The following is a 21872-nucleotide window of genomic DNA, read 5'->3' as shown; positions in this document are numbered from 1 at the left end:
TGCTTTGCATAGATGGTGGTTTCATAAGTAGTCTTCCCAAAGAGGGCAGTTGATCATCTGAATAACAAGCTTTAGGTACATCATACGACATATGGCTGGAGGAAATGTCCTCGTGCGTTTCACTGCAGAAACAAGAACCTCAGTTGACATCTTTTCCTTGCTGGATGGTGGAATGTTGTGAAACTTTCATACTTCGGAAATAATTTGTTCAGCTTGTTATCTTGCTTATTTGGGTTACTTCCCTGCTTAGATACATCCAATCTTTTGCTCCAATTCAGTGTATACAAGTATACATGTTCTTTGTGCTTATAAATCAGAATCAGATATACGATACATCTTGATATCCAGACAACTTTGGTGTTCAAATTGAAGTATACTATCAACAGTTAACAAGAAAGAAAGATGGCTCAAGCTTGAGAGGTGAGTATTGTTCCATTTTTCTCCAGGCCCCGTAGTCTTGCGCGTTCCATCTTCCGTTTACGCCATTCTTCCAAGGCTGCAGAATATGATAATAAACCCATTTTAAACATCTACGGAAACAAGAGGAAACCAAAACATTCATTTACTCAAAACATGAGGTCATGATATTATCAATAAATTGTTCACCGGGCACTCAGGCAGGCATAGACATACATGTAAATCACACAATAAACAACAAAAACCATATCCAGCATCAACAGCAGGCATACTACGAGTGAATAGTGCTTGATGAGTTCCTTGCAGCAAATCCTATATCCAATGGAAGAATATATGGTCTATTTAAAAGTAACAGTCTAACAGACATGACGCTTCCGGACCTACAGACGGGATTCCGCAAGTGCTGTGACACAATTATGGAAAAAATGCATATACAATTGTTCACCAATATTACTTATTGTAGCTCTCACAGAGTTAATATGCAAAATACATATTAAACAAATGCAATCTTAGAAAAGAAAAACGCTAAAAGTAATCAAAGACTAAATAGACACGAAACTTCTCCACTATACAACACAGACAGGGAGAACACGTGCATCCACAATCAAAACAATGAGCTGGAAACACAAATGCCCAATAGTCTAGTACTAGAATTTAGCTTACCGCAAGATCAATTAGTAAGAGAGAAAAAAAATAGGAAAAAAAATATGGTTAGACAAATATTAATTATATTAACCTTTCAGGCTGTTAGCATCATTAGTAGAACGCAAATCCTTCAATCTTTTGGAAAGGTCAACTGCAACTGTCTGCCTTATCTCTTTCTCTTGGACTGTTTCTGGTTCTCCAGATGCTTCTCGTTGGATTTCCCTCACCTGACAAGAGAAGAAGTTTTGATCAGGATAACTAGTTGTTTGATTTGAAAAGAAACAATTTAAACATGATCCCAGCTTTTAGTGAAAATCAATAATTACAAACTGTCTGGCAGATCGAGTATGGAAACATAATATTCAAAGAAAACCGAGAAAGCCCATGCAGAAAACAACTTTAATCTAATTTGTACATGGGCACTCACCACTTCATTTATAATTAAACAACCAGTAGCTAGATAATTATAACTAGAATAGTAATTACGGCAGTCCTATAATAACATCCATACTTACTCTTTTTATTAGTTCCAGGGGTTGCATAGCAAGACGGATCTCTTCAGATTCTCTAACATACCTGAGCGTGGCTGCAGTTGGTAGAGAAAAGATCGTGCATCAATAAATCAGATTCTCCAATGTTTTATAGAGAAATTTGTATGTACAGGACAAGAACTGCAATGGCTCAGTCAAAGAAATATGTTAACAATCACCACAATATTTTTCTTATAATAGCTCATTATGATCATCAAGTTAGATTCCATTTTTTGTACTTCACAGGTTCACAGTAAGATAAATCTAGTCTAAAAAAGTGATCTTAGTTGCAACTGATCCGTCAGTTGAAAAATGGGACTAAATGAAAAAATAAAATTAAGACAGAAAATGTTGAGTAAGGCATCGGTTACTAATGAATACGGAGCTCTAGTCAGTCCTGGCAGAAATTAGAATCGAAAGTAATAAGGCCCTAGGAACCAATAGTGCGTCTTCTTTTTTAGCAAAGGGCAATATCTAGCTAGGTTCGGTTTTGATGGAGTGAGTTGTTAAGCCCTTATGCTCTGTTGTCCAGACATTGGACCTAAATCGAAGTAGACTGAAGTATATGTAAGAAATCTAATGATCCATATCGGAAATCAAGACACATCACGATATGAAACTGAACAAATTACTGAAGACAACCACCAGTCTACCATCATTTGAGATTTACTCTAAGTACATATACAGAAACTCTGTGTTTAACAAAATTACTCTTACACGGTGTTCACTAACTGAAGGATAGAAGGAACTCTTCTATTACAGAACCTAAAATGGAATTAGACGACGCGGTGTTCATTCTGGTTCCCCAGTCAAACTTCATGGCTGTTCAACAATCCCACTGTTGGATAATGGAGTGCATTGAATTAAAGCCACAAGATTGATGCGTTTAATCTCACAGTGACCATCTAGTTAACTAATCAAGATTTCACCTTATAAGCTGTACTGCATCCAAATTATTAACAACTTCTCATAGAGTTTTCAGCTTCTCTATAAAGATTCAATCAATCCATTCCAAATAAACTCATGAACAAACCCTTAGTAATTGGATTCCTCAAGGAAAAACCCAAAACTCTTAATTGATCTAACCACACACTAAAGATCACAAATTTAGCAAATTCAAATGATGGGTCATCAAGTTTTGCAAAGACAAACAATACCCAAGTGCCAAATTATGAAAAGGAGAGAAGAAATGGACCTGCAGTGGATGCGGATTTGGAGCGGGAAGAAGCAGAGGAGAGAAAGCCCTGAAGCAAAAGAAGAACAGTGAAGAGGTTCAGCAAGCACATCATTATGGTGGCGCTCCTGAACGACAATCTGGGCCTCCAATGCTGCGGTCCCTCCATTCCTATTCCTCCTTTGTTTTTTTGGTGATTCATATCACGGCACAACGTGTGTGTAATATATACTAGATAGATGGTCCGCGCATTGCTGCGGGTCTGTGTACTTTGATCATGGTAAAAAATTACTTCTTTGTATCCATTGTTCTTAACTTCTTATATGGGCTCTTAAATGATTATTAATCATTCAGAATTCCAAAAAAAAAAAAACAGGTATATAAGAGCCAAGCTTGGCTATTTACACTATCTCAGAGATTGTTGCCCAACTGACACTGATTATTTGATTCATTCCAGGTTAACAAAAGCATTTACATTTTCAATTTAATTCATTTGTAATATAACAGGGCTATCCAGTCTGCTTGTAACTCTCCAGTCGACTTCTTTGTTGTGTGCTTGTAATAGCAACAATTGATAAAATAGCAAGTCACAACTGAATATAAGTTTCACAGAGAAAATAGAAAAAGAAGAGTGAAAATGGTTCCCGAATATAGAGGCATATTTCGCATTGATCTATTTTTTTTTCTCAGGTGAAAACAAATAAAAAACGTTATCTATAGCTACATATGATTGCTATTGTCAGTCGTGTAAAAATTATTAAGGATGAATCGAGTAGGTGATAATTTTTTAGTTGGCATGAGGCTGAGAATTAGATGTCAATCCAGTTGTTACATGAATATTGATATATGATTGCTTTAAAAAAAATTACCGGGGCTGCTAGCCTCATAAGATTAACTTTGACTATGATATAGTGATATATGTGGTATCTACCCTAGCATTTTCACCAGAGCTAGTCGTCTTAAACTCCTCCATAATATCTAAGGTTCATATTTTTTCACAAAAAATAACACTAACCAAGTTAGCTCTTATCATGCATGCATTCATGTATGAGTTCGACTATGCGTGTTTTAATGAAGATTTACAGGGATCTGGGATAAACCTATAATCTACATGGATTACATCATAGTACTGTCATTATGGCCAATCAAGAGTACAAATTGTAAATGAAACATTGAAACAACAACACAACAACCATTCTAGTAGAAATAAATAAATAAATAAAATGGTAAAAAGAAAGTTGCACCATAAGGTTCAGATTATAACCAAACAAAACGATATCCAACCTCTGCTTAATTAGAAACTCAATTAATTATATATATACCAACATAGACACATACACATATAGATACTAAAACTATAAAATCCGCCTCACCTGAATGAAACATAATTCTTGTGCTTGCAGGGAATTTGCAACTGAGTGAATGAAATGCCCAAATCTGAAATCAGAGAATCGTCTCCGTGATTATGAGTCAATAAGAGTAAAATAAGATAAAAATGAATGATGGTTTAACAGATGCAAGACAAAATGATTGAAGTTGCAGACACATCATAGAAAATACAATAAACGACCATTTGAACATCAACTCGATAATGCCTAACTCATGGAATGATATGCACCTTAGAGTAGATATTTTAAATCTTGACGAAACAAACAATGAACACTTTAGACAATGTTTTAAACCAGAAGTGTAATTATAAAGGGAAATCTGGCAAACCAATGAAAGAAGTTGGTTGAGGCAAGAAAATTTGTTTACTTTTATGACACTTGTACAGTGGAGGTGAAAAAAAAGATTGACAACTTTATTAATTTTTTTAGACACGTGGCTACCATTTATATGAAGTAGTGCAACATGAATGTATTCTTGTGTGATATGGATGATGAGTTAATCTAACCTTAAAACTTTTGTTCCTAGCATGCAAACACCCTAAAAGACCAAAGTCCAATCAGTTTCAATAATCTCAATGAGCTTCCAGGTCTTTGTCATGTTGCCTTTTTCTAGCTACTATACTCCATGTATCTGGTGTTACCAATCTGTCAAGAATGCACACACTGAGTAAAATATAGATGAAAGATATAATTAACTTCCAAACATGAAAAATAAATATCATTTTCAGAGGAAGCTAACCAATTATCAACAACCAAGAATAAAAATGGTAGAGAATAAAAATTGTAACATAAATTAATACCCAAGAATCATAGTGTTCTGCAATATTTCTTCACAACATAGTTAATCTTCGACCTTGATTTGAAAACGGAAATAACAAAAAGGTGACTTAATTGGATAAAACATTTGAGGTCTGAGTTTTTCATGAAAGATTGTTAACCAAAAAGTTCCAGAAAATTGCCAAGAAATTAGTGACAGTTAAGTGTTTAGCTCTATTTACAAAAACCTCAAAATCTGAGCTCAAATACTTGAAACCTAATATATATATAAATATATATATATATATATATATATATATGTATATGTCAGTTCAAAGTGGTAGAACCTGTTATTGTTGAAGTAGAAGAGAAATGAGGAAAGACAAACCTCACGAATAGTAGCCAAGTGCTTGGTCTCTTCTTCAACACGTCTCACTCACCTCTAACTTCTTCCTCTGGATCTCTTCCTCCTTGGCCTTGAAAGTGAAGAGAGCTGACATTGACATCTCCTCATCCTCTTTAGACATGTTACTGTTGAAGCTCAGAGATCCAGCGCCGAGTTGCTGCTGCTGAAGCGCTACTTCGTGCTGCGACGGAGCAGACTGAGCAGGCGGTGGAGGTTTACAATAAAGAAAAATAGTTAGTCCCATGATATCAAATCAGAAACTTAACAAAAGTAAGCAAACCTCACTTGTTCTCTTGCCATATGAGATCACCAACGAAATCATTAGAATTGCTCCCCTCTTATCTTTAATTGCAGACCAAACTCTCCCCTCTATCACTTATGTTTCTCTCTCTCTCCGCTTTAAAATTCAGCTATTTTCACAACAGTCTCGCCGGCTTGATAAACCCCATGATAATTAAACAGGATTACCAATTAGTATCGTAGCTCTGTATCACTCCCAATCATAAACTATGACAGTATTTTGTTATCTATCTCTTACAAAGCCAGAAGAAACCAATTAAGGAATGGAAACCAAATCCATAGCAAAGTCAGATTCAGAAAAAATCAATGAACAATCTTCCACAAAAACCCACCCCAGCTGAAATTCGCGATTGAACCAAACCCAGAGATCACAAAACTAAACCTAATTACCTTTATGTATTGGCAAAGAAGAAGGAAGGCGACACAACCAAAAACCGGCAGTTATTTGCCGAACGATCTCTCTCCTCTTCTCTTCTCTTGCTGACCGAACTCCTTCATCTCTTGCAGACCCAATGCCTGGAGCTAATCATAATGGAAACTAATTTTGGTGGGAAAAGATGCCTTCGTCTCAGATGCCAAGCCGATCGGCCAAAAATTTGTTATCCCTCTCCTCTCTGTGTAATGTGTGCTGATTCAAAAGAAAAGGAAAGGAAGAAAAGACACAGCCACATAAACTCAACAGCTGGCAATCAACAAACAAATACCCAACACCTGGCAACCCGACCAATTGCAAAACCCGACCCATTTCCTTAAGAACAGTACCACCTATAGCGCGTCTAATATATAGTAAATGTTAGCAGAGAACAAGACCAACCACCGTGCACGGCATAGCTTTGAGTCCTTGACTTCATATGTGTCTTGAACCATAAGGAAAGCTTGGGATGTGGAAACTTCGAGCCTTGAAAAAAAATAGAAGTAAGAAATAAAGAATCGTGGACGGCAGGATTCGAACCTGCGCGGGCAAAGCCCACATGATTTCTAGTCATGCCCGATAACCACTCCGGCACGTCCACTTGAATGTTACGTTGTCTCTACTGTCCTAGTTTAAAAAGACAAATCTAAAGTGAAGGGGCAAAGTTATGTTGAACTGGGTTCTTTTCATTATCTGATTCTGGGTGCTGCTGTTTCTGTTCCACACTTCCACTTAACCCAACTCACCTCACCTTTCACTTCACTCCCTTTAACCAAAGTAAGCACCCACTCTTCACTCTTGTTGGCCACACTATCAACTTGTGGGTTTACAAGTAAGTGTTCTCATTTTGGCTTATTTTCTCTCAATTTTGTTCTATATTACAAACCAAACCAAATTAAAGACTGCAACTTTGACAGTGTAATTGAACCCAGCATAGGAAACACGCCTCTAATGTAGCTTCGCTCTGTATTGGATAGTTCTTATGACTTTTAATCTCTGCAAAAAAAGAGAAAAGATGGTTTGTTTGTTTTTACACACTGAACGTGTCTGATGAAATGCCTGAGAGAACTTGATTGCAATGTATCTGAATGCTTAGGTTGGCTTGTTGAATAGAATTGAGGTATATATTATCACTGAATTTCGCCTTAAAGATCGAAACTTTAACTTCCCCTTTTGTTTTTTGTAGCCCAAAACTCCATTCCCTAAACTCGACTAAGGCAATCAACTCTTAACCATTCTGAGGTTCTCTTCTGTACACTCTATTTGATTGATTTCAATAGCTTCTGTTTGTGTTTTGATTAATTGAAAAGGATTATCTGTATTGGATTTGTTTTTGGTATTGATTGAGTTATCATTTGTTGTTCAAGTTTAGATATTTATCATGAATGTAGATTCAAAATATGATATTTTCAGGCCAATATGTTTGCAAAGACCCGCCCCCGCACTGTTTGATATCGAATTCAGAATATGGCCTCCACAATTTTCAGAAGCTTCCAGAGCCACCCTTTTGTGTTACAACCCACCACGTTACTCCGAAGAAAGAATGTTCTTTTGTACTGCACAGTTAGAAGTGCACAAACCCAAGCAGCCACCCAAGAAAAGGTTAAGCCCCGACAAGTGAGAGTTTCTAACGTGACCCAGAATAAGACACTGGAGAATGTCTTGAAGGACTATGAAGCAGTCATAGGTATCGAAACCCATGTCCAGCTGTCTACTGTTACCAAGGCCTTTTGTAGTTGCCCCTATAATTATGCATCTCAACCAAACACTAGTATTTGCCCCATCTGTATGGGTCTGCCAGGTGCTTTACCTATTCTGAACTTTAAGGTCATTGAGTCTGCTGTCAAAGTTGGACTTGCACTCAATTGCAAGTTGGCATTGAACTCTAAGTTTGATAGGAAACAATACTTTTATGCGGACCTTCCTAAGGGGTACCAAATATCACAGTTTGATGTTCCAATTGCAACCGGGGGCTACATTGATTTGGATATTCCAGTAGAGTTTGGTGGTGGGCATAGGAAGTTTGGCATTACGAGAGTTCACATGGAAGAGGATGCTGGGAAGCTGATGCATTCAGATGATGGAAGTCGTTCACAGGAAAGTACCTTTCCCTTCCTATATGCCATCAAACAATTTCTAGTTCTTATAAAGTAATGTTTATTTGTTTGTTATTCTCTGCAGGTTGATCTAAATAGAGCGGGTGTGCCCTTGCTCGAGATTGTTTCTGAACCTGATATGAGAAATGGCACTGAAGCTGCAGAATATGCTGCAGAAATACAGAGGGTGGTTCGGTATTTGGGAGTGAGTAATGGCAATATGCAAGAAGGTTCACTTCGTTGTGATGTCAATGTTTCTGTTCGACCAATTGGGCAATTACACTTTGGAACGAAGGCAAGTAGCTTTAATTTGTTGATTTATTGTTTTAGGAGCAAATGTTCCATTATAACGAGATAATGTGTAAAGAAAAGAAGAGAAGAACAAGGGACTGAGGAACATTACCACAATCACTAAATAATCAAAATAATGGAATGTTGTGAAGATAATTAAAATCATTGCAAATGAAAGATCTTGCTGAGTTTGATTAGTCATCCATACTTTGTTAATATCTGGTTATCATTTACAATATTATCTTGACATGCCTAAGAGTCAAGATTTCAGCAATGCAAATTGACTGGGACCAATATATCTCAAAATAAAATACTGTAGATTTGTTTTTGGTGTGAAATTCCAGAATGTGATCGCACATATCAGACGGAATCATGAAAGTCGGAAGGCTGGATTGAAACTAATGTTGTATTACCTACAGCTTGGCTAGAAAAGAAGTACACTCCAAGGCATAGACCATATGGTCGACACCAAAACCACTGCATATTCGGTCTAAACAATAGTCTCAATGATACTTTAAGAGTCCAAGTTAGTCACTGATAATATATAAAATTATAAATAATTCAAGACTTGGTTAGTTCATATAAATAAGGAGAGCAGCTATCTCTTGGTCCTCCTCACAAAAAAAAAAACTATCTCTTGGTATTTGAACTATAATAACCCTTAAGTTCCCTGCAACTATAATAACCAGAAACCTTTTTTTTATTCTTCTATTACCATTATGTATTTTAAATGGTTGGCTTTCTAAGCTCACCATAATCATAACCAATCCCGCAGGTATGTTGTCCAACTTCAACTACTAGTGCTCTTGAAATCGTTATCAAGTATTCCATTGAATGAACTGCTTGTTTCCTTACTTCGATGATAGTGAATAGTAGGAGATGTCAATTTTGTTACTTTTAGTTCTTGATGTCATTTTCCCATAGATAAGGCATGTGCCATCAAACACAAAGATAAACGCTATAGTACCTGAATGACAAGAGTGATATAAAAAGAGAGAAAATTACTGCTTTATGTTTAACAACATAAAGGAGATTATATGTATGCGTTTTATATAATTGACTGTTGAAGTCACAGCTCCGAAATTAGAAATCCATGAGTCACAATACACAAACACGAACTGAAAAGGTGAGAAGAAGAAAGAAGTTGCAAAACAATTTGTTTTTCTTTCAGTCATTTGATGATAATAATACTATCATTTATTGCCTTTGGTGCCTCATCAATCTCTTACATTGGCAGGTGGAGATAAAAAATATGAACTCCTTTTCAAATGTGACCAGGGCAATTGATTATGAAATTTCGAGGCAGGTGCTTCTTCATAGTCAGGGCCAAGAAAAAGAAATTGTACAGGAAACACGGCTCTGGGAAGAAGGCGCTCAGGTGATTTTACTTTCTCTTATCATCTTGTCAAACTAGTACAATACTGTATAGTTGTCATTTCCTTTGTGTCTAGTTACATGCCTCGTTAACACTATTGTAACGTTCAGAAAACATTTACCATGAGGAAGAAAGAAGGACTATCTGATTACCGATATTTTCCTGAACCAGACCTTCCAGGAGTTTTTCTCACCAAAGATTATGTTGATAGTATTCAAGACTCTCTGCCTGAGCTTCCAGAAATGAAGCGTCGAAGGTATGAAAAGATGGGCCTAAGCATGCAGGACGTTCTTTTCCTTGCTAACGACATGAATGTGAGTCCCCTGTATTATTCTTCTAAATGTTTGCTCTGCCTAGATGTTGATAATTGTTCTCGAATTTGTTATTAAAAGAACAAAGAAGAAGTTGATTTCTGGCTGCTTGAATATTCGACAGTGTAGCTAAGAAATATGAAAAAGGTAAATGTACTCTGTTCAAGTGTTCATATTATTGCTAGACATTTCCGAAATAAAAATAAAATAGTTACTGAGGTTAAGTCATCAATCTTCATTTCAGACAAGATAAATTGTCGGGGAAATAGAAAATTGGATTGAAAGAGAAAATTAGAAAGAAGGAAAGAACAAAATAAAAGTAAATGTGTGTCTTCTTCAATGGTCTGTGCACTTGGTGTAATATGTTACCAGAAGGTTTTAGTGCTTGATGTTTCAAGTATTGTATCCTTTAATGAGCCTTTTATATTAAAATTTAAAGTAATGCTAGTGATATGTATTTAAATGGTATATCATTTTACATGACCTGAAGTGGTGCACATGGTTAATGTATACCTTAGGTCGCAGATTTCTTTGACACTACTATTACAAAGGGGGCTGATGCAAAGCTAGCTGCCAACTGGATAATGAGTGATATTGCTGCATATATGAAAAATGAAGAGTTGACCATCCCTGAGGTCAAGCTTTCCCCCCAAGAGTTGGCTGAGTTAATAGCTTACATAAAAGATGGGACTATTAGTGGGAAGATAGGGAAACAGGTAATGATTTCTTATTTGTGTTGGGACAATTTACACAAAAATCTATATCTAAATCAATAAATTTGCAGATATTGTTTGAGCTACTAGCAAAAGGTGGTACTGTGAAGGGACTGATAGAAGAAAAAGATTTAGTTCAGGCAAGTTGTTTACTGTATTGCCAGGTTTTTTTAGTTCATAACACATAATTGTTTAAACTGGTCAGATGTGTTAATACTTGATGGATCTATGGTCACAAGTCAGAGCCTGTGGAACCACTTAATATGGCATTCACTTATGTCTTTTTTTCTTTAGTTTCTCATTCCAAATTCAACATCTATCACTACTTTTCTTAAAAACAACAGTCCAGTTCTTTTAAATGTTTGGGGAATTCATATCTATTATTCGAACTTCCCCAAGATGTTTTCTAGTTTGAGTGTCAAAACACAAATGCTTTTTTTGTTTCCATTAATAGTGTCCTATATGCTGTGGAATCATTGGAATGGACACACACGCACACAAAATTCAACATCTATCACCACATTTCTTAAAAACAACATTCTAGATTTCAATTAAAAGTTTGGGGATTTCATATCTACTATTGGAATTTCTCAAGATGGTTTCTAGTTTGAGAAGTCAAAAGACAAGCGCTTTTTTTGTTTGTTTCCATCAATAGTATGTCCTATATGCGTTAGATGGTCAATTGGTGGAATCATTAGAAAGGACAAACACAGCTGTATGGACTTTTAATTTCTCTACTTTACATAATAAGTTCTTAAAATTATATGATGGAAAACAGAATTTATCTGCAGCTAAGAAATCTGAAAATATAATCATCTTAGGATAATGATATAACAATATAATTTGTTATAAAATTGATTTGTCTCTAATTATTTTGGTTGTAACAGATTGTAGATCCCATTGAGATCGAGAAAATGGTAGAAAAGGTATTGTCAGAGAATCCAAAGCAGCTGGACCAATATCGCAGTGGAAAGACTAAGCTTCAAGGTTATTTTGCTGGCCAGGTAAACTTTTGTCCAATCAATGGATACAATCTTTTGTGATACGAAGTGTAGTTTACATTTATCTCCCCTGTCCACTCTCCCTTTTGTAAGTGAGGTGGTTCGAACTTTTAAACTCTGCGCAGATAATGAAACTGTCAAAAGGAAAAGCAAATCCAGGGATTTTAAACAAGATTCTGTTAGAGAAACTAAACGCCCAAAGCTGATACAGGTACATGTCATCTGCAAACAATTTGTGTAATTTACATATAACACTCAACTGCTGATCATGCATCTCTTACCAGTTCCTCTATGGTTCTGTTGTAAATACACACACACACACACACACACACACACTAGATAATGCAATAACATGGCCGCAAACTTGAAACCAGATGTATTCAACTCAATTAAATTCGTTGGAAGGCCACCACTTGAAGAATGATAAATACAGCTAATGGTGGAACTCTATCTAGACTTTTTTGATGTGTCAGTTGGCATCTCTCCCATGTCCTGAACTAGTTGATAGTTGCTGGAAAATGTATGTGCCCTATCTGGAGAGCCTACAAGTGATTGGTTTCTGATATTGTATTTCCTTCTGTTTTGTTGATCGGTCTTGAGTTGGATAAATCATTATTGATTTGTAACCTGACATGCTCCAGATATATTAATCAGTTACAGATTTCAAGCACCTAAGTTTGGAGTTCGTTTTCGTTCTGTGGATATTTATTTTCGGCGAACAGGTGATCTAATGTTTTGGATACAGATTTTCGACACAGATTTTTATCAATTTTTTTTAATCAAAACATTAGTTACTGATCATGGCGCTTGAAATCTGTACCCATCGAAAATAGGAAAGAACAACTCTGACAATCTTTCCAGATTCCTAATTGAGCTTCTTTGTCTAGAAAGATTAGAAAATATAGAAAGTGAAGGTTTGGTGCATGTTGGACAAGAAAAGATGAACGTTGTTTTTGAAAGACCACCAAGTGGTGTTCATACTGCTTCGTCGAAGAATGTTAGTTTGGCTTTTGGCTCATCTTTGACGTTAATTGATACCAAGATTGCTTAATGAAGGTAGCTGAATTTAGACATCCATTCATCAAATCCCAACAGAAGTGCTCTAAACAAGCAAACTCATAACATGCTTAACTCAGAGATATTCTGGGAACAATAAAGAACGTGTCTGTCTATTAGATGCGTTATTGGATCATCAGACTTAGCTTGTGGGCATTGGGGCGCCATACCACTATACCTTCATCAAACCTTGTGTACAAGACGTCAAGTAAATCGAATTTTCTTCAACTGCTGTAAAATGTGGGGCGGATAATGTCATCGTTCCCCTTGGAATAAAAATTATAAATCTGTGATCAAAATTTTCACTTTCTCCCAAGTAGAAGTACTGAAGTACCAACATAATTCATCTTAGAGATCTCATAGTACGGTTGTTCGTAGGAACTACTAAACACCAACGTCACACGCCAAAGCTCACCCACTGACGCCACTATACAACTGAGACTCGTAGATGGATTGCTTAGCCTGCGCGGTTTGAAATGATTTACAGTGCATGCCCGTCTTATGCCCGGGTTGGGATTTATCAATTCAAAGTCCCAAACTTGAACATCATCTTCCGATTCGGCAACGATGTGATAGTTCGCCGTTGTAGAATAGTAGGAACTAGGAATACAATGTTTGAATAGCTACGAATAGCAGGCAACTAACTCCATGCATGTATTGTCTTCATGCTCATAGATTTTCTCTAGTGCAAATCGTGCAGAAAAACTTATTCCGAGGACAGGACAGCTTCCAATATATCACTACTAGAGAAATTGGAAAATCCAACAAGAGCTCGAATATCTGAAAGTTGAATGCTTTCAATGGCGGATCCAGAAATTTCAATCAACCAAGGCAATTCTCATTCTAATAAGTAAAATTTTAAAATAAATAATAGTCTTAAATAAAAATAGATTAAAAGAAAATGCAATTACTAATAAAGGAAGAGATATATAGCATGCCGAGATATATCACTAGTTTTTTTTATATGAAAAACAACGACCTCATTCAGACTCATCAGATGCAATATCTGAAATATATGTTTGCAACTCATCTTGTACGTTTTTTTAATGACTGGAAGCTAAGGCTCAAATATTAGGAATGTATTTGCTAATTAAGTGGAAGAGTTACAGATTTATAATCTGTCAAAGTCTCTCATTTCTAGCTAATTGAGTTCTAAAAGGAGTATAATTGGTCTAACATTTAATAAAACGATGTGGTTCTTATTGTAATAACCCTAAATTTTTAAACAATGTTAGTTGATTTGGAATTCTATAAAATTTCGAATTTTATTAGAATGAACGTAATTGGTTGCGACGTTAGTAAACGAGAAACGGAAACGTTCTCGGAACGTTTAAATTGAAAAACGTTACATTTCCGTAACGTTTATATCGACTTTTATTCCGTCGATCGGTTGCGAAAACTTCCTTCACGACTTTTAGCCTCGGCGCGTGGGCCCCACGCGCGGCCCGCCGGAGGTGGCGCGTGTGCCACACGCGCCGCCACGTGCGGCGGTGGAAACAGTTTTGACAGAAGGGTATTTTGGTAATTTACTGTGTACGGTAAATGTAAATGTAATTTTTATTTACTACGGTAAATGTAATTAAATTTTACCTTCGGTAAATGTAAATATAAATTACTTTCAGTAAATGTAAAAAGTAATTTTGTAAAAGGGTAATTTAGTAAATTCTATTTACTGAATTTGTATTTATATTTAAATCGTACGTATACGTACAGAAATACGTATTAATATTTATACGTATAGAAATACGTATTAATATTTATACGTACAGAAATACGTATAGAATATTTATACGTACAGAAAATACGTATTAATATTTATACGTACAGAAATACGTATTAATATTTATACGTACAGAAATACGTATTAATATTTATACGTACAGAAATACGTATTAATTGCATATTTGTACAGTATCCGAGAATAGTAACAGTGAATAGTACCACTGAACAGTAACTTCGTAAAACCAAAAATTGCTGAACAGTAACCGATTATTACTGTTTCGGCATTTAAAGGTTACGAAACGATTCTAAATTCTTTTCTTATCTGTTCAAGGTGATCATTAAATCGAGGAAAGGAATATCATCGGGAATTGTGGAATTACGCTCGAGTCGATAAGGTGAGTAAGATCTCACTGAATTACGAATCTACCCTCGTGGTGATTCAACATTTTGCAAGTGTGTTTATTAAATGAATTACAACATGTATATAATTTAGTGGACTACATATATACAGTATAATGGTAATAAGTACATATATATATATAGTTCATTAAATTACGTACTGTTATTAATTCATTAAAAATAGTCATTTCAGTGACAGAAAAATTTGGCATGTGTATGTGATTCAAATGGTACGATATGATGTGAGATTATCGTACGTAATTTTCAGGTGTTTATGAAATATGACATGTATAGGATATAGTGGACTATGCATATATTGTATAAATGGTAAATAAATACGAATATATATAGTTTGCTATATAATATACTGTTATGATTTTATTGTGGTTATATCGTGAAAGTCTTAAAACGTACAATATAATGTGAGATTATTGTACGTGATTTTTAACATTGAGATTGTTTAAATGTTGATTTGTCTTCGGACGTGATTGGTACAATATGATGTGAGATTATTGTACGTGTTTGGCAAGTCGGAACCTAGCCTTTGGCCGGGCGAAAGTTACGATACAGTTAGAGCTCTAGTCTGTCAGCCATAGTACTTCATGTGAGGTAACGGGTGGTTATCTACTCATGAGTACTCAGATTGTTTTGGATGTTGGGTAGCGGGTGGTTACCCAATATCACCATAGTACTTCATGTGAGGTAACGGGTGGTTATCTACTCATGAGTACTCAGATTGTTTTGGATGTTGGGTAGCGGGTGGTTACCCAATATCACCATAGTACTTCATGTGAGGTAACGGGTGGTTATCTACTCATGAGTACTCAGATTGTTTTGGATGTTGGGTAGCGGGTGGTTACCCAATATCAGAGTAGTACTGCATGCGAGGTAACGGGTGGTTATCTGCTCATGGGTACTCAGATTGTTTTGGATGTTGGGTAGCGGGTGGCTATCCAATATCAGCGGTGTATTACGAGAGGGGTAACAGATGTGTACCTGCGTTCTTGGTACCCGTATTATAAATGCATTGGGTAACCAGAAGGGTTACTTAATTTCCTCATGAGCGTTTTATTTCATATTTCTTTGGGTCAACCAGATGGGCTGACTATTGACTCATGAGGGCATTTATATTTGTGTTTTGTGATCTTTCGTATATATTGATATGCGAACTGTATTGTGATTTTACTCATACGAGCTATAAGCTTACCGGGTTTGTGTTTACAATCCCGGTGCACCAATTCAATGGTGTAGGGGATACTTCCACAGGTGCTGAGTAGTGGTGATTGAGTGACGACTCCGAAGACTCGAAGTCGATCGCATCCAGTCGTGGTGAGGTTCCAGCGTGGATTGTGTGTGAGATTTGGTGTGATTTTATTTGTGAGGTTGTTGTGAGGATTATACAATTCCATTCGTTATATGTTGAATTATCATTTGGGTTTGTAATAATCGGCTTGACTGAGTTATATTTTAAACTCAGATGTGATCCGCTGCAACATTAAAATGATTTCGATTTCATTGAGATTATTTTTGTGTTTAACGATTTTAAGATTTTGAGTTTTTAAGCTCGAAATTTTAGGGTCGTTACACTTATAGTTTGTGAACAAAAGTGCGCTGGAAGTTTTTTTTTCTTCGTCAAATTCTACTGGGTTTTCCTTTTTTTTGTTCTGCTATTTTTTCATGCCTCTTACCTACAACTAACTTGTATAATCAAGGGTAAAGTAAAAACTCAGCCTAGGCAGGTGCCTAGACTGGCCTCTATGTGGATCCGCCGCTGAATGCTTTCACCAGAAACTGGATTATTGAGAAGATTTAAGATTGTCCTTGATCATAAGTTCATAACCACCAGCCACCCAATGACCCAAATGATAAGCCAACACAACAGCCTTTAAATAATATATACGATCTTGATGGTGTAGACCATTTTCTCGTCGACACTGAAAACCGGCAACTGTTGTCGATCTTCTTGACCCTTACCAAGCGCAAGCCATGGAGATTGAGGCAAAGGCTTGTAATGATCGAGGTGCAGCGATGTAAGAGTTTGCAGCATACTTCCAGAAGAACTCATTGTGGTAATCTCCCTCTCTCTCTCTCTCTCTCTCTCTCTCTCTCTCTCTCTCTCATGGGAGTTCAAAGAGATGAATGAAGAGCAGACCGCGGAATACTGTTACTTGCACAAAGATTGGGAACAATCCAAAAGGGTGCTCGATCAGTTCTCCACTTCTCAAATTTGTGAAATGGCTTAAAATTTTTAGTTGTTAGGCTGTATACACCGACATTATGACTAGCTTCGTTATCATAATGGTATATCGAGTTTTCATCAAATTTGGTAAAATGTGTCGCTGATGATTTTACCGATCCATGTTGACCCCAAAACAAAATCCGCTCACCCAAACATTCCACTTTCTCCCACTGTTAAATTTGCTATATAAACAGTGATATATTGCATATATAATTTAATAAGTTGAATTATAAATAATTATAAATCAGAAACGAAGAACACGAAAAAGAATTCAACCAAAATACCGAACGATTGATGATGGAAGAACTAGTCGAGACGTGTGTGATACCACATTGTCCTTAAGACGTTTACGCATTCTCTACCGGTGCAAGGATGCTTGGCACTTGTCTCCGAGGATATAACGACTAAACGATTCTAGGAAGTTGCACTACTAACTAGAACCTTCAACGAACTCGAAATGTACCTCTTTCTATCACTAGAGAAAAGCTAAGAATTTTGAGAGTGGGAGAGGATTGTGTTTCGAATTGGATCATCTTACAATGAAAGGATGGTGGCTATTTATACTGTGAGGATTTGCAATAAGCAATTAATAAGATGGCTGTTATAGAAATCAAAAGATCATTACATACATGAGTTATAAATATTGATTTCAATTCTGTTATAATTCTTCATAACACACAATAACTCAGTTGTTAGAATTTGAACAGTCAAGAGAATTTGAAAAGTCAAAATCGAATTTTCGGAAATGCAAAAAGAATCCGACCCTCAATTCGGTGTTGCATTCGTGTCCGCAGGTCGCACGGGTTTCCCTTATGAAATAAGATTTGCACCCCTGCGCGTGCGCGAGAGGGTATAAAAAAACTTACAGACTTTACAATTTATACACAATGGATTCTATATAAAGTATTTTCAACACTTCTCTTTTCAAATGTGGGACAAATACATTTCCCTCATTCTAAGTAGCCATCTTTGAGTGACAATTTCTTATTCACCCACAAACCAAATTACACAAACAAACATATGATCTTGTAGCCCTCATTATGGAGAACTCAAATCTATGTTCATCTTTGATTAATTATAAGTTTAACTTAATTTAATTAATCAATTAAAATTTGGTTTTAAATGGTTTTTCCAACTATTTTCCAACAAAATTCATCCTGTACACCAGAAAGTGCGATGTTATGTAGAAATCACCATACAACTTCCTTTGATAAATCCGCTTCACTTGCAAAATGTCACCCAATGACTCTACCAAATAAGTCTCATAGCCTACTATACGCATAGGTATGTGGTTTTCACAGGAACTGGCTTCCCAAAGTCCCAAAGATCTACTTCGGCGTTCAATCTCAGTGCATAGAGTTGTTCGTGGTGGAATATAATACCCTGATAGCCTCTGTGACGTGCACCATCTAAGCTTTTCCATGTTTTATCTTCATGCTTGTAGAATCCAAATCTTGATAACGATGAATATTGTCTAGTTAACACTGCCACGACAAAGTTATTGCTGCGAGAAGGGTCCGACGAAACGATAGTTTTTGAAATATGATCACTTGAAAAGTTGATGGAGAAGTCAGGAAGAGTCTGAATATCTGGGAGTTCAATGGTAGCTCTTGAAATCGGATTCAAAAGATATAAGGCAGCTTTCTTGTCCATAATCACCAGCCAGCCATTGGAAGAACCCACGCAACAATCATCATGGAAGCCTTCAAACACATTCGGAATGGTGTAAACCCTTTTCTCCTCGACACTAAAGAATTGGCAACTTTTGTTATCGTCTTGATCATTGCGAAGCATGAGCCATGGAGCTTGAGGCAAGGGATGGTAATACGGGGAAGCAACATAAGATTTTGCAGCTAATCTCCAAGAAGAACAAACTGCTTCGAAGCGGAGAATGTCGATGGAAGCCAACTTTTTCAAGATCAACTCTACAATTTCAACTGGGAGTTTGTGCCACTTTGATTCTTCCATATTATATCTTTCTGGCCCCATACTCACGTTATTGAAACACTGGTTTAGCAATATATATAGAGCCCCAGTTTGTAAACATCAATTATATGTTGCTCTTAGAAATTAGGAATCATATAAAGTTTGATAGTACTTGCCTATTAGGAATGCTTCGGAAGAAGGGTGGAATACATATACCTAATCTAATGTGGGAAGTAATTTCTTAAGTAGCTAAGCCGGTAGCTTTGTCGGTACAATTTTAAAAATTTACAAAGATGTATTCTACTAGCTTATTTCAGCTAACTCTGGAAAGTGTGTGGTGCATTAAATGTACATATATGATGTGAAGTATTAAGTATATAAAGATATATGGTATTCCAGTTTTTCTTTTCAACATTTAGACTCCAGGTTATCTTCTTAAAGATGCATGCCTTTTTAAAAGGCATCTGAACCATATATGTAACGGTAGTGGTAAGGTGCGGAGATCGCTGTATTATCATCACCTTCGGGCGAACGAGAAGGTTCACTCATTTGGCCAAGCAGAGAACTGGTGGACGACCGTACGCGGAAGAAATCTGTTAAGAATCTCAACATGCTACTGTAAAAACTGTTCAACACTTGAACTTGATCAGTAGATTCGAGAACTGGGGGCAAAATGTTAGAATTCGATTCCTCTATCTTGTTATGTAACAGGATATGATTGAGCAGATTGAACAATCAATCTTGCAGTAGCAAGATGAGTATGAAGAACAAAATATAGATTTGAAAACAAACTGAACATGCAGCTGTATTGATATTTCCAGATCTTATAATTTCCTTAGTCCTTACATATTGATCAAGCATCTCTCACTTTATATAGTGAAGCAAAATGAAAGGTTAACCTACAAAATATGCAAGGAGAAGAACTCAAACTGAAATTGAATTACACAAAATATCTATGATTGTTTTTGAGTGGAGAAAACAGTAAACTGCAGTTGGAAAATCTTATTAGATTTTTCTGCAGCAGTTTCCTAGTTGCAGCAGGAAGTCATTAACATCAACACTCCCTCTTAATGCTTTGCTTCTTCACTCCTAGCAAACCTCTTAGATATATAAATCTTTCTCTTGGCAGAGCCTTGGTGAAGATATCTGCCACTTGGTCTTCAGTATTGCAGTATATCAAATCAACTTCATTTTCTTCAACTGCACCTCTGATGTAGTGAAACTTCAAGGCAATGTGTTTTGCCCTGCTGTGATAAACTGGATTCTTGCTCATAGCAATTGCAGATTTGTTATCACAGAAAATAGTTGTTGCAGACCCTTGCTTCTCACCAAAGTCATTTATGACTCTTCTTAGCCAAATTGCTTGTGAAGTGGCAATCGATACAGACACATACTCAGCTTCAGTTGTGGATAAAGCCACTGATTTTTGCTTCTTTGAAGCCCAAGAGAATACACCAGTTCCTAGTGTGAAAGTATAACCTGATGTACTTTTCAAATCATCAACACTTCCTCCCCAGTCACTGTCACAAAAGCCAAAGAGTTTTGGTTCCACATTCCTCTCATACAGTATTCCAAAGTCCATAGTACCTTGGATGTATCTCAGGATTCTCTTAGCAGCTCCATAGTGAATCTTAGTAGGGTTGTGCATAAATCTGGACATCAAGCTTGCAGCATACATTATATCTGGTCTTGTTGCAGTCAAGTATAGCAAGCTTCCCACTAGGCTTCTGTATAAACTCTCATATGCACTACCACTTCCATCTTCTTTTGAAAATTTTTCATTGACAACTAGAGGAGTAGCCACTGGCTTGCATCCTAGCATCTTAAACTTCTCTAAAATTTCCTTTGCATATTTTTTCTGTGAGATAAAAATTCCTTCCACAGTTTGAACTATCTCAATTCCCAGAAAATAATGCAATATTCCCAAATCACTCATTTCATATTTCAACATCATATCAGACTTGAAATCAAAAATCATTTTTTCACAACTTCCAGTAAATACTAAATCATCAACATATAAGGAGACAATAAGTATACTTGAAGTACCTTCAGTTTTGGTGTAAAGAGCAGGCTCATTCTCACTTCTTTTAAAACCTCTCTCTGTAAAATATGAATCGATTTCACCATACCAAGCTCTTGGTGCTTGTTTCAAGCCATATAGAGCTTTCTTCAATTTGTACACCTTCTGCTCTTTGCCCTTTATGATGAACCCTTGTGGTTGCTCCACAAAAACTTCTTCTTTCAGCACTCCATTTAGAAATGTAGACTTGACATCCAACTGGTGTAGATACCAGCCTTTTTGTGCAGCAATGGAAATCAGACCTCTTATGGTCTCATGCCTTGCCACTGGTGCAAACGTTTCATTGCAATCAACTCCAGGTATCTGTGCATACCTTTTTGCCACCAATCTTGCTTTATTTCTTTCCACAGAACCATCTGCCTTCAGCTTGGTTTTATAAATCCACTTCAAACCAATGACATCCTTGTTGTCTGGTTTCTCAACTAACTCCCAAGTGTTGTTTTTCACAATCACATTTATTTCCTCCTTCATTGCTACCCTCCATTCATCTTCTTTTACTGCATCTTCAAATTTTTCTGGCTCAAACAAGCAGCCATTGCAGCTTGCATACACATCATTCAACCTTCTCATCCTTATTGGTGTTGAGCTTGGTGTAGATTGAGCCTCAGAATTTTCAGGTGAGGTTTGTTGAGGGC

General features: G+C 36.4%; 3 protein-coding genes, 1 long non-coding RNA gene and 1 other non-coding gene across 5 annotated transcripts; 1 reads left to right on the top strand and 4 right to left on the bottom strand.

Annotated features, from left to right (window-relative positions):
- Positions 1-255: 255 nt before the first annotated feature.
- LOC126792528 (uncharacterized) lies at positions 256-3015 on the bottom strand. Its single transcript, XM_050518935.1, has 4 exons — positions 2788-3015; positions 1578-1648; positions 1154-1289; positions 256-496 (listed from the first exon to the last, which is right to left on the bottom strand). The coding sequence occupies exons 1-4, from the start codon at positions 2966-2968 to the stop codon at positions 408-410; spliced, it is 477 nt and encodes a 158-aa protein (XP_050374892.1). The 5' UTR covers positions 2969-3015; the 3' UTR covers positions 256-407.
- Positions 3016-4138: 1123 nt separating this feature from the next.
- Positions 4139-5506, bottom strand: LOC126792530 (uncharacterized). The gene is made up of 3 exons (XR_007671926.1): positions 5299-5506; positions 4661-4799; positions 4139-4203 (listed from the first exon to the last, which is right to left on the bottom strand). It is a non-coding gene; the product is annotated as an uncharacterized LOC126792530 (long non-coding RNA).
- Positions 5507-6547: 1041 nt separating this feature from the next.
- On the bottom strand, positions 6548-6629 carry TRNAS-AGA (transfer RNA serine (anticodon AGA)). Its single transcript has one exon. It is a non-coding gene; the product is annotated as a tRNA-Ser (tRNA).
- A 92-nt stretch (positions 6630-6721) lies between these two features.
- LOC126790426 (glutamyl-tRNA(Gln) amidotransferase subunit B, chloroplastic/mitochondrial) lies at positions 6722-12485 on the top strand. The gene is made up of 11 exons (XM_050516648.1): positions 6722-6860; positions 7215-7270; positions 7442-8126; positions 8211-8419; positions 9653-9793; positions 9901-10104; positions 10620-10817; positions 10886-10954; positions 11702-11818; positions 11941-12026; positions 12155-12485. Exons 3-10 carry the CDS (start codon positions 7496-7498, stop codon positions 12019-12021), a joined length of 1650 nt encoding a protein of 549 aa, XP_050372605.1. The 5' UTR covers positions 6722-6860; positions 7215-7270; positions 7442-7495; the 3' UTR covers positions 12022-12026; positions 12155-12485.
- A 6018-nt stretch (positions 12486-18503) lies between these two features.
- On the bottom strand, positions 18504-19220 carry LOC126792033 (putative F-box protein At4g22660). The gene has a single exon (XM_050518539.1). The coding sequence runs from the start codon at positions 19218-19220 to the stop codon at positions 18504-18506; it is 717 nt and encodes a 238-aa protein (XP_050374496.1).
- Between the last annotated feature and the right edge of the window lie 2652 nt (positions 19221-21872).

The sequence above is a fragment of the Argentina anserina genome, chromosome 4 (genome assembly GCF_933775445.1).
Source record: "Argentina anserina chromosome 4, drPotAnse1.1, whole genome shotgun sequence".
NCBI lineage: Eukaryota > Viridiplantae > Streptophyta > Magnoliopsida > Rosales > Rosaceae > Argentina > Argentina anserina.
This window is presented reverse-complemented; position numbering and strand designations above follow the sequence as displayed.